Raw genomic sequence first — 13,361 nt, 5'->3', positions numbered from 1 at the left:
AATGCTTAGTACAGTGCTCTGTACTAAGTAAGCACTCAATAAATATGATTGATTAATTGTTTTCTTATCTGCCCTGCTAAATGTTGGTTTAGGGAACACTTTAATTTGTATTAAATGTTAGTGGGGCACTCCCATAGAATGCTCCTACTCCTACTTAGACTGTGAGCCCCCTATGAAATGCCCTCAACACCATCCTCCCTGTTGAGCTCAACTCACTCCTGTCCCTCTACCACGCTTATTCCACTAACCTCTACTCCTAAATCACCTTCACAGTCTTGTGCTCAACTCTTGTGCTTAAGCTGTGGAGCGGGGCTGGTGAAATCCAGACACCAGGCTGTCATCATCCAACTTGAATTCATCCTTAACTGTATAGCTTCTGCCTTCTCCTCCATCCAGCAGCAATACCTCTCCATCCTTACTGACTTCTATACCCATTGCTAGTTCTTCCAGTTCCAGATGTTTAATTCCCTCTTTAAATCTCCTGTCCCTGCCTTTCCCAATCCTTTCTCATCTCTTCCCTTTAATGATTAGGCCATGTACCATCAGGCATGATTTCACTAAAATCTCCCCTATTCCTCTCCAGCCCCTCCCTTCTCCTGCCCCCTCTTTAACTTTCTCATCTTTCCCAGCCATATCTCAAGAGATCTCCTGCCTTGCCTCAGTCTACCCCTTCCACAACCACCTCTGACCGCATCACCTTTTACCAAAACAATTTCCCCCTCCATTCTTCCCTCCTTGACTGTCATCTTCAACCATTTACTTTTCAATGGCTTCTTCTCCACTGCTTTCAAACATGCTCATGTATCCTTATCCTAAAACACTCTCCCTTGACCCCTCGGCCCCCTTCAGTAATTGCCCCATCTCCCTCTTATCATTCCTCTCCAAACTCCTTAAGCAAGTCTCCCCCATTTCCTTTCCTCTAATTCTCTCCTTGACCCACCCCCTTGCAGTCTGCCTTCTGCCCCTAAACTCCGTAGAAACAGTGCTCTCTAAAGTCACCAATGACTGCCTTCTTGTCAAATCCTCTGGCTCTACGCCATCTTAATCCTTCTTGACCTTTCTTCTGTTTTTGACACTATAAATCACCCCCTTCTCCTGGAAACATTATCCAACCTTAACTGTACCAAAAATGTTCTTCTTGTTCCCCTAACTCTCTGGCTGCTTCTTCTCTGTCTCTTTTGCAGGCTCTTCCTCTGCCTCCCACCCTCACAGTAGGAGTCTTTCCAAGCTCAGTTCTTGGTTCCCTTCTATTGTCCATCTACATTCACTCATTTGCTCCCACAGCGTCAACTCCCAAATTTACCTCTCCAGTCGGGCCTCTCTCCTCTGCCTTCTGCCTCTATGGACATCTCTATTTGGAGAGCTTGCTGACTCCTCAAACATAACATGTCAAAAACAGAACTCCTCATCCTCCCACCAAAATCTTGTCCTCCCCTATCCTTCCCATCACTGTAGACAACCCCACTATTCTTCCTCTCTCACAAGCCCTTAAACTTGGCATTATCCTCAACTCATCTCTCTCATTCAACTCATATACTGAGTCTGTCACCAAATTCTGTTTACAGCATCACTATCATCCCTTCCTTTTCATTCAAACTGCTATTATGTTGATCCAAGCTCTTATCCTATCGTGCCTTGATTAGTGAGTACATCAGCCTCCTTGTTGACCTTCCCGTCTCTTGTCTCTTCCCACTCCAGTCCATATTTCACTCTGCTGCCCAGATTATTTTTCTGAAAAAATGTTTAGTCCATATATCCTCACTCCTCAAGAACTTCCAAAGGTTGACTATCCACTTCTGCATCAAACAGAAACTCTTTGTCATTGGCATTAAAGCACTCCCCTTTGCCCCCTCCTACCTTACCTCGCTGATTTTCTACTACAATTCCAGTCTGCACACTTCATTTCTAATGCCAACTCCCTCTTCCCATCTTCAAAGCCTTATTAAATTCACAAATCCTCCAAGAGCCTTCCCTTACTAAGTCCTTTTTTCTCCTACTTCCTCTTCTGCATTGCCTATGCACTTGGATCTGTACCCTTTAAGCATTTGATATTCACCTCACTTTCAGCCCTATGACACTTATGTACATATTGGTAATTTATTCATATTCATTTATGTCTTCCTCCTAGACTCTAAGGTCCTTGTGAGCAGGGAATGTGTCTTCCAATTCTGTGTATTGTATTGCCTTAAGTGCTTAATTAAGTGCTTTGCACATGGCAAGCACTTAATAAATACCATTGATTGATAGGAGTTCTTTGGAAAATATCAAACCTGATTAGCTATTAAAATAATTGTATGTTATTAACTTGCATTAAGGCTGCAAAGGGAAAACTTAAATTTGTTGTTGTAATTTATCCATTTTGTTGGGATCAAGGAGAAGGAACCTACTTCACCTTAATGGGCCAGTCAGTTACAGGCCAGTGGCATTCTGTGGGATCCTGGTTGAGCAGCTCTCGTGAATGAAAACTTTTCAATCCTTAGGGAAGTATGATGGGATAGTAAACAGAGTTTTAAAGGTAGCTTTAGTTTTTTGAGAATGTACGTATACCCCATTTCAGAACTACCACAACTGGTGTTACATCTTGCAGTAATCCGTCAACTAGCCTAGGATCCATAAGCCCTGCCTAGGGTTACATCCAATCACTGCAGGGAAGACTATTCCCTCCCCGCCCTTTCTTTCCCCTGCTCCGGGTCCGCTCTGCTGCTTTCCAATTAAGGACTTGCGGACCTCCTCCTTTCTTTGACAAGGGTTCCAGAGGGAGATAGCACAGATTGGACAGGTCTCTTCTCTGGCCCCCTTATTCTGTGCTGCCTTCAGCCAAAGCGAGAGAAAACCCTGTTCAGTTGATGCCCCCTTCACTCCTTCTCATTCATTAATCACAGCTTTCTCTCCCACCCCAATTCTGTGCTGCTTTTGGTGGAGCAAGACTGGAGGGAGAAGAATCTTGGTGGGGAATTGCTGTACCCTTATCACCAGCTCCTTTTAGCTCATAAGTAGCTGGATATGCCCCTGAGCTAAAGCGATGCCTGGTTTCCATGGCAATGAAAGCTGACAGACAACTAAAGAGTAGGGACAGAGGAGCTGCTGAGAGGAACTTGGAGCTTAGTGAACAGAGAAAGTCTGAAGGGAATGTGGTCAGGTCAAGTCAAACCAGCTCCCTTACATTTGGGGCCAGTGAGATGGGGCCAGGAATCAGGTATCTGGCCATTGGCATTATGTCTGGGACTCTTGTAACATTTTTCTGTCCCCTTCCTGTTGGAAGCGGTGGTGACACATGGCCAAACCGGGGACTTTGAGAATCCCTGGTTGATGGGAAAAAGAAATTCTTGGTGTGGTCAGTACTGGGGAGTTGGGTGAAAGAGACCATATGGGGGTCAGGAAGGTCCCTTGGAATAATGGAGGGGAAAGGATGTGGAGAAGGATTCACAGGGAGTGATCTACTGTCTTAATTTTTTTAAATATCTGTAGGTCTTGGTTGTCAGGTCAGGACTGGTACTAGAATAGCAACCTAACAAATTTCATTTAAATCTATGTGAAAATGAATCCTGCAATTCCATGGTTTACAGTGCTTCTGCATTTTTGATGAATATGTTCTATGCATATCCTGGGGTACACTTGCAATGAAAAAGTACTGCTTCATTTGGCATTGCCAATGCAGAATGGCTAAACATTGAGCTGTGTGCATGTACAGTCTTTTGTGGGAATAGGACTGGACTGGATGATGGGAGATGATGGACAAGCCAGAGCCCTGTGAATTGAGGACCAAGAGAATATACCTATAAATGGATTATGGTGAAACTGGCTTCCATAGCTCCACTTCCACTCTTTCATCTCTGCCAGTCCTGTTCCCTTTAGGTGGGCAGGGGATAGCATGTTGTATTGTACTTTGCCAAGCACTTAGTAAGGTAAGTGCTCAGTAAATGTGATTGGTACAAGTAGAGCTTTTTTTATCGTTATCGTGCCGTTAGGTTTGTATAATAACTATTGTGGCTACCTGACTATAATTGTCTTCATTATCTCTCTTCTCTCCCCACCCCCCTGCCCACCACCACAGTGGAGAAGGTGAAGAACCAGTGGGACAATACTCAACATGGAGTGGAAGTGCGACAGCAGCAATTACAGGATATGCTTTCTGACAGCCTGCAATGGAATGATCAAAGACAAGAAACAGAACAACTTTTTAGGCACTATGAAGTTCGATTTCATACTCTTCTACAGGCTCCAAAGGAGCCCCTTGTCAAACAGCTGCCAGAAAATAAAGTAAGGTTCAGTAGATGCCTAAGATTGCAACAAAAGTAATTTTATTTTCATGGATTCATCCCAAGTCTACTACCATTTATGGGTATTCTGCTTAGATTGTTGGTGGATTATTTCTTGAGCTGATTGTTGCTAGTTTTGTGTAATGATCTGAAGTGCAAGGGGTTTTTTTGTTGTTTTTTGAGGGGTTTCAAAAATCAGTCAACCAGTGGAATTTATTGAGCAGTTACTGTATTCAGAACTAAGTGCTTGGGTAGGTACAGAGCAACAGAGGCAGTAGGCATGTTCCCTGCCTGCCCACTATGTGATTATTATTTACAAGGTCCAATAGGAGCCTAATGCAGATGATGTGAAGGGTTTTTTTTAAGTAGTATATATCCCCATTATTTCTAATTTAATAAAAAAACTATGTAATAAATGTTACTACTATGAATATAATTAACAGTAACCTTGACTCACTGGCCTAGTGGAAAGAGCAGTGGACAGAGTCAGGAGACTTGGGTTCTAATCCAGCTGCACCATTTGCCTACTGTGTGATCTTAAGCAAGTTGCTTAACTGATCTCTGCTCTGTTTCTTTATCTTGGAAATGAAGATGATCTCTTTTCTGCCTCCCTCTAAGATTCTGAGTCCTCTGTGGGACAGGGACCTTATTTGGTCTGATTATTTTGTATCTCTCTCTGTGCTTAGCACAATGCCCCTCTCACAGAAAACACTTAATGAATAGCATTATTTACCTATGATGCACTCAGTGCCAAAACATATATTTTCATTACACTGTTTGGTTACAGCACAGTTAGGAGATGAGGGAATGTTCATTTGACAAGGTGAGCTTAATTGGATAAGGTACTACCCGGGATTGGAAGAAGCAGTTTGTGCATGTGCTTATTGGAAAAGGTAAATACTCAATGTGTTTTTTTTAATGTGGGATAGTGCAAGAATGCACCGCCCCTTCCAATTATTGGGGAAGTGGATAAATGATACATTTTAACAAATCTTTGCCTTTGTATTCCTTCAATTCTCTACCCTACTTGCAACAGGAATAACATTAAAAAAACACTTAAAAAAATACTTGGCAGGAGGGGCAGTAGCTGTATTTTAGAACAGGACATACTAAAGTCCTGATAGAACTTATCAGCTGTTTAGCTGCTGCTTTGGGTAACCAAAAAAGGGCTAGTCAGTCATTTGTATTGAGAGCTTACTGTGTGCAGAACACTGTGTTAAGCTCTTGGCAGAGTACAGTATATCAATAAACAGACACAAACCCACAGTGATCTTACAGTCTTACATTCATTTACCTTGATATTTCCTGTCCACTGCAAGAGTCACCTCCAGCTTAATAAATGTTTCCATATTGCTGAATGCTGACTAGTGCTTCCCAATTTTTATCAGTGGAAGCACATTGAGGCAGGACCAGCCCTCATGGTTGTCAACAAGGCATTCATTGCCTTGTTCCTGATGCTGGGAGGGTACCGCCTTGTGCGCTAAAATGTCAGGGCCCCTAATATTTCAGGTGCACTTGAAAGTATGTTGTAGCACACCATGTGGGAAGTTCTGCACTAGCTGATGAAAGGAATGCTGCAACATTTATTAAAATGGTTACAATTTCGGAAAGTAGCAATAGTGATTTTTCATAAATAGGTGGATACGGCATAAAGCATGAAGGCTGTACTGAAAAATGTAATGTTATGGACAGTAAGTTTTCATTTTTTCACTTACCATGGTCATGTATAGGGGACAGACATAGTTTGTTTTCCATTTGTTATGCAGTTCCAACTCAGAAAACGAATAACCACTTTCCTCGCTAATGTTCTGAATTATTTTATGTATAACATCCTTTCTCACTATTTCTCAAGCAGCTGTCAGCATAATAGCTTGGCATTTAGAGATACTAGGCTAAATGCTGTGAGCCTCACTCTGCTGCCTGAGCCTCCCAAGGGCAGAGCATTGTAATGTCAGGAGCCATGGAGGAGAAAGCAATCTCCTGTCATGTGGTCTAGGCTGCTACACATCCATTTGTCACCATGCTCTTCTAACCCTCCTTGTCTTGCCAGATATTGGAGGGGAATGCTGGTAATGATGCTGGTTCAGTGCTGCAACTGAATTCCTCCCTCAGCTCTCAGGTGGAGCTCCAGGCCTGAGGGACAATCAGTTAATCAATCAATGGCATTCATTGAGTAGTTACTGTGTGCATAGTATTGTACTAAGGGCTTGGGAGAGTTCAATGTAACAGAATTGGTAGATCCGATATCTGCCCATGAGGAGGGATCCCTGCTCTCTTCCTCCTCTCACCCAGCCCCATAGCCCTTATGTACATATCCACAATTTATTTACTTATATTAATGTCTGCCTCCCACTCTAGACTGTAAGCTCATTGTGGGAGGGATTGTGTCTGTTATATTGTTGTATTTAGTCTCTCAAGTGTTCAGTACAGTACCCTGCACAAACTAAACATTCAGTAAATACAATTGACTGATCGAGTGAGCTTTTCTAGAGGTACAGAAAAGGTATAGAATGCCTTGTTGTATGAGTCTTAATATGGGGAGAACATCAGCCCCCTATTGAGTTATACTTGGGAAAGATACCTAAAAACTATATAAGCATTCCCTGGTTCTAGCCCGTCGCCTAATTTACATTCAGGCATACCACTCCTGTTGTCAGTTAATTAATGGTATTTATTGAACAGCTACTTGATGCAGCACACTATATTAAGCACTTAGGAGAATAAAATGCAGTAGAGTTAGTAGACACAATCCCTGCCCACAAGGAATTTATAGTCTAATTGTCATTGCTTTATGTGTAGCAGAACAGTGTCAGGTGGAGGTGAAGTGGAATAAGGAAGGGAAGAGGAGGGACTTGGAAAATCAAAAGGAGAAGATGGCCACCCTTTTTCTTCTCCCTCACCTCTCCCCCTACAATCTGTGCACTACTCATTTAGGTGCCAGCATTGTGTCTAGAAGCCCTGGGCTGACTGAGGCTCTGGAATTCTCTGCCCAAACTAAACGTTGGATATGGGGATAAAAAGAGGACTGTTCTTTGAAGGAATTCAAACAAATTGTTTGAGGAAGCAAAAGCATTTTAAGCTGGTCCAGATATAGCTTTGTGACTGGTATACATTGCTTTAATTTCTCATGCTGTTAATTTCTCCTGTCCATTTATCTGGATTTTTTTTCAGACTACCAGAATTGCCATGGCTTAGTCTGTTTTAATTAGACTGGCTGGTTTGCAAACTAGAGCTTTTATTTTCACCAAACCTTTCCGTAGCCAAGACATTTATTTCTCATTTCATTATTTCCCCACCAATTCTTTAATCAATCTCTAGACTATTTGCCACATAATTTTTAAAATGTGCTATTGTAAACTCAAAGCTATATGCATCCATCATTACACAGTTACTAACTAATGCAGGTTTACTCCCTCCTTAAGTGCCACACTCCTCCAGGTACTAACCACACTGCTGATTAAAATATTCATTGTGAAGTAGATCATGACCTCCAAGCCTCGGATGTACTTTTCAATGCCTAACCTTCCCCATTCTGTATTTACAATGCATATTTCTTCCATTCCTAAGTGTGCCACCTTTGCAGCTGTTCAGCCTGGATTTCACTCCGTTGGTGATGAATCATTATTTCATTGTATCTACTTTGTCCGTTTGAATTTCATTCCTGTCTTTAAAATACAAAAGCTACCTTTATAAAGCATGAGACCTCAGTGACTTAAATATCATGACCTATTTCTTAGCAACATCATGTATTGTTGAACTGAAGGAGTAATATTGCTGAGTTTTACTGAAGTATATAATTAAAGACCCTAGATATGGAACACTCATTGCCAACCATGATTATTTTGGGATCTGTCAGAGTGGAGTAAATTTAATCACTATAAACCTCTGAAGGTCACTCTGTTCACGACAAAGCTGGCAAAGTCTACTGATCTTTCCAGTGAATCAGACGCCTTATGTGCCATTGGAATTCCTAGAGAAATTGTCTATGGTGGTCACCACAATTATTTCTCCCTTAAAACTAGATCAAATAAAATTTTGGGGTGTAAATTCTAAGGTGACCAGAAATTTGGGGTCTCATATAAACTTTAGTTCTGGCTGATTTTTCTGGTGATAAATTGCATGATACCCTAATGCCTAGTTGTGGTAAATTGGGTAAATAGTTAAATTCAAGCTATTAGTTCCTCTTTTATTTTAATGCTGGAGAGTAAAATACCTTTGTATCGCAGTGAGTGTTTTTAATTGACATTCAAAGTAGGGCTTTTATAACGTATCTTATCTACTCATTTATATTCTGTTTTTCAAGATTCCCTCCTCTCCTCACATCCTCTCTACCCTTTGCCCTCTTCCCTCTTATTCATTCTCTTCCCTCCTCTTCATGCTTTTTTTTTTCCTGCCCAAGCAAATTAGGATCTGTACTGTTTGCCTGGTAATCTCTATTTTCCTCTTATTGTTTAGGATTTTGAAGAGCAGGTCTAGGGCTCAGATTGTATGATTAGAAATGTTTACATTAGAAAGGATTGAAGTACTAAATGCCAGGCATTTAGTGAATTGAACAAGGATTCTCGAGTATAATAAACCATTTTCCAATGTTCTGGGTGTGATTTTATTTTGCCTGTTAAAGCCTCAGAATACCGTGTCCCTGTTTTTGCTGAAGTTCTTTGTTTTTGCTCTTGCACCTAAGGTGTTAGCTCAAGAAATGCATAGAGGAGAGATCACCATAGCGGCATTCAATGACCTCTCAAAGAAACTACTTCGAGACTACAGTGAAGATGACACTAGGAAAGTAAAGGAAACGACAGACCATTTGAATACATCTTGGATTAACCTGAATCAAAGGTGATTATAATGCTCGTTTTACTACTAATTTACAAGTGCCCCTTTTTGCAGTTATAAGTGAGCAGAAAAAAAAAAAGGTGACTAAAGTCATGCCTGTGATCTGGTAGCTTGTCTCCATTGTTTACTATTACAGTATATTAAATAATTACTGTGGAATACTCTTGAGCCATCTCTTGCCAACTTTCAGTCATTTTCTACAGTGGCATTTCCCTAGATTATTCTGAAGGTCTCATATCGATTCTTCCTTCAGACCATTTGTTCCTCTCTTGTCCCGCAGCACCACCTAGGGCTGGTCTTCCATTCCTCTGGGTTCAATATCATAGAATGTTTGCACGGTCTCGTTTTTTACCCAACCATGACATTTTCAGTTCTATATGTCCTCATAATTAGTTTTTCAGAGCACTTCATTATTACTAAGATCGGCCCTGGGATGAGTTCTACTAAATACATTTATTGGCGACCTGGATGAAATTTGCAGATGGCACTAAAATGAATGGAATGTCTGAAAGACAGGAATCGAATTCAAATAGACAAAGTCGATGCACCAAAATAATGATTCTTCATCAGCAGAGTGAAATCCAGTAGGAACTCAGCACATTTAGGGGTGGAAGAAATATGCCTTGTAAATACAGAATGGGGAGGATTAGGCTTTAAAATGTACATCAGAGGCTTGAAGGTCATAGTCTAACTTCACGGTGAATATTTTAATCAGCAGTGTGATTATTAGCTGGAGGAGTGTGGCATGTAAGGAAGGAGTAAGCCTGAGGAAGTAACTAACTCTGAATTGACAGGCCCTTGTAACTTTGAGTTTAGAAAAACACATTTTAAAAAGGATGTGGCACACTGAATCTAGAGATTGATTAAAGAATGGGTGGGTTAGCAATCCTTGTGAGAAAGTCATTTAGCTTGGGAAAGATAAGGCTTTGGAGTAACAATAATAATAACAAATCTACGATATTTATCGAGCACTTTGGGCAGACCACTGAATTAAGTAGTTTGGAGAATTCAGTACAAAGTATTGGTGGATATATTTCCCGCCCATAAGGATTTTATAGTCTATAATCTTAATGAAATTAATTTAACTAAATAAAGGTGTTTGAGGAGGATGGTAAGTAGTTATATTTGTAATTCAACAGAGGACAAAATACGAGGGAAAAGGATTAAGTTGAAGTAGGTTCAATTTTGTTTAGGGATAAGGAGAAAGTCCTTGATTGCCTGAGTGAGAAAACACTAAAATAGGATACGAAAGGCGATGTGGGGGCTGTTAGTCAATCAGCAAATTTATGGTATTTGTGGAGCACTTATTGTGTGCATATATTAAGTGCATGGTAGAGTGCAGTGCAACAGAGTTGGCAGACATGTTCTGTGCCCACAAGGAGCAGAGAATCTAGAGGGGAAAAGAATCATTAAAATGAATTATGGATATGCACCCAAGTGCTCTGTGGCTAAGCTCTAGACTGTGAGCTGGTCTCTAGACTGTGAGCTTATTGTGGGCAGGAATGTGTCTGATGTATTCTCCCAAGTGCTTAGTACAGTGCATTGCACACTATAAAGCACTCAATAAATACAATTGAATGACTGAATGATGGTGAGGTGAATATCAAGTGCTTTAAAGGGTACAAATCCAAGTGCTAGGGCATAATGAAGGGAGAGGGAGTATGGGAAATGATGGCTTAATCGGAGGATACCTCTTGGAGGAGATGTGATTTTAATAAGGCTTTGAAGATGGGGCAAGTGCTGGTCTTTCGGAAGAGGAGACCTCTTATTATGAAAGCCTTTGATCATGCCTGGATGAGCTCTTGAACTTTCTCCCAGTTCCACGATTCTCTGACTTGTCAGTATTTTAAAAGAGTGGTAAGATGTTTTCTATGCTAATTTAACTTTAATATTAGGATTAGAAGAGTTGTAAATACTTCTCAGCTCCTACGTAAGATTGAATATTTAGCTTTTATAGCCTTCAAAAAAATTCCAAACTTTCATTTTCTGCAGCGAGCCTGATTCTGTAAATGAGATTCTCACCTCCCATTCCAGAACATATTTTTGGTAGTTCTCTTTAGTGGAAGTAAGTCAGGTAATATTAGAATGCTTTACTATTTTTCAGTTCTGTCCTCCAAAATGAAGTTCACCTAACAATTTAGTAGCTATCCAGAGTGGAAGCATTTTGCAATTTGAAATTTGTGGCATTGCTTTTTTAGCAGGCAAAAAGCCCCAAGCTGTTTTCTCAGAGTGTCTGAGATGAACGTTGCAAATCTGTCTCTAGGAAGCTACACGTAAGGCCTGGTCTCCTGGGGAGGCACAATAATAATAATAATAATCATGGTATTTGTTAAATGCTTACTATGTGTCAAGCACAGTTCTAAGCTAATTAGGTTGGACACAGTGCCAGTCCCACATGTGGCTGACAGTCTTAATCCCCATTTTACAGATGAGGGAACTGAGGCATGGAGAATTTAAGTGATTTTTCTCAAGGTCACAGAGTAGATAGGATTAGATTAGGCAGGAGAAGCAACATGGCTAGAAGCAGCATGGCTCAGTGGAAAGAGCACGGGCTTGGAAGTCAGAGGTCATGGTTCAAATCCCGGCTCTGCCACTTGTCAGCTGTGTGACCTTGGACAAGCCACTTAACCTCTCTGTGCCTCAGTTCCCTCATCTGTTAAATGGGGATTAAGACTCACATGGGACAACCTGTTTACCCTGTGTCTACCCTCGTGCTTAGAACAGTGCTCTGCACATAGTAAGGGCTTAACAAATACCAAAATTATTATTATTATTATTCCCAGGTCCATGCTCTATCCACTAGGCCGCACTGCTTAAAGTCCGTTTGAACACGAGGAAAGATTAAAGAAACAAGAATATATAGTCTTCATTGCCTTCGTGTTTGATGTGCCAGGGTGTTTGGTATAATCAGGAACCCATTCTTTCAGAAAAAAAAAAGGAAACAGCATGGCTTCTGAACAGTTGACAGGAACAAAGTCTTTAAACATACTTTTCTAGATGTCAACAGTTTTGTGATGTAGGCAGATGATTCTGATTCTTGGTAAAAAAAAAAATAATGCAAGTCTACTATAGCCCACAGAAATAATTGGTTTACATAGAGAAAACAATTAAAAACAGGTTAAAGCCATTGAAAATCTTTCACTTATAGAGATAGGGACAACCACAGCTTTCAGATTTCTTGGTAATTGTATAAAAGTCCATACCGCTAATTTTTCAGCCCTTTAAAATCATTTTAAGAACAAAAAGTGACTTTCTAGGACATCTTGCTTGCCTAAGATAGAATTACTCTGTCATCTCCAGAGTAGCAGCAGACGGACTTGGATTTGCCAAAGGGAGTTTACTAATGATGGCTTTCCCTTATTTCAGTAGGAAGGAGAAGTTGGTAGAGAACCTTGGTATGAATAACTGATTCAGTAGTGTCGATGTGAATTGGAAATTGGAACAATGTGAACTTGTTAAGCAAGTGGCATTTATGTATTAGCGAACACCTCTTAGCCATCATAACATTCTCTCCCCCTAAGCACTCTCTAGTGTAGATCGACTTTGCTGCTAACGTTGATTTTATGAACAATTTATTGGGTGGGACTTGGAAGGCACTGAACTGAGTTCAGAAAGAATGTTCACCGTTGCTCGGTACATTTTTCCCATTGGTTCTAAATTTTCTGTCTCTGAAATAGTCCCTAACATTTATAAAGTGAAAGAAATGATTGAAATAGGAAATGTGCAGTTCCACTGTGGAATTGCAGAATATTGCTAGATGGGCAATAGTTCTGATTCTTCTCCTTCAGTTCTGTTTCTCAGAGAAGTGGCAGAGTTGATAGACCATGGGCCTGGGAGTTAGAAGGTCATGGGTTCTAATCCCAGCTCCACCATTTGTCTGCTGTGTGACGTTGGGCAAGTAACTTAACTTCTCTGGGCCTCGGTTCCCTCATCTGTAAAATGGGGATGAAGAATGTGAGCCCTGTGTGGGGCATGGACTGTCTCCAGTTGCATTTGCTTGTATCCACCCTAGGGCTTTGTAAGGTGCCTGGCACATAGTGCTTAAAAAATACCACAGTTATTATAAGCACTTACCAACCTTTTTCTGGTCCCAGGCACCTGTGCCCATAGAGCATAAAAAATGAGAAGGGTTTTGAGAAAAATTGTAGTAGTCCTCTTGGCATCAATGACCTTTTTTCTGAATTTTCAAGATGAAACTACATATAATATACTAAACACTCATTTCCCATATTTTTTCTCCCTTCTGATTTGCCTTTACACATGGATTTG

General features: G+C 40.8%; 1 protein-coding gene across 4 annotated transcripts in view; it reads left to right on the top strand.

The window, feature by feature from the left end:
• The window catches only part of UTRN (utrophin), a 609,179-nt gene that overhangs the window by 285,087 nt on the left and 310,731 nt on the right, over nt 1-13,361 (top strand). For all 4 annotated transcript variants that reach the window (XM_029047836.2, XM_029047843.2, XM_029047848.2 and 1 more), the window contains 2 exons: nt 4,055-4,260; nt 8,941-9,095. In XM_029047836.2, the coding sequence (XP_028903669.1) occupies nt 4,055-4,260; nt 8,941-9,095 (361 nt within the window). The remainder of the gene's footprint in view (nt 1-4,054; nt 4,261-8,940; nt 9,096-13,361) is intronic.

This window comes from Ornithorhynchus anatinus, chromosome 2 (assembly GCF_004115215.2).
Source record: "Ornithorhynchus anatinus isolate Pmale09 chromosome 2, mOrnAna1.pri.v4, whole genome shotgun sequence".
In the NCBI taxonomy this organism is placed as follows: Eukaryota; Metazoa; Chordata; class Mammalia; order Monotremata; family Ornithorhynchidae; genus Ornithorhynchus; species Ornithorhynchus anatinus.
The sequence above is the reverse complement of the archived record's forward strand: the minus strand, read 5'-3'. Positions and strand labels throughout refer to the sequence as shown.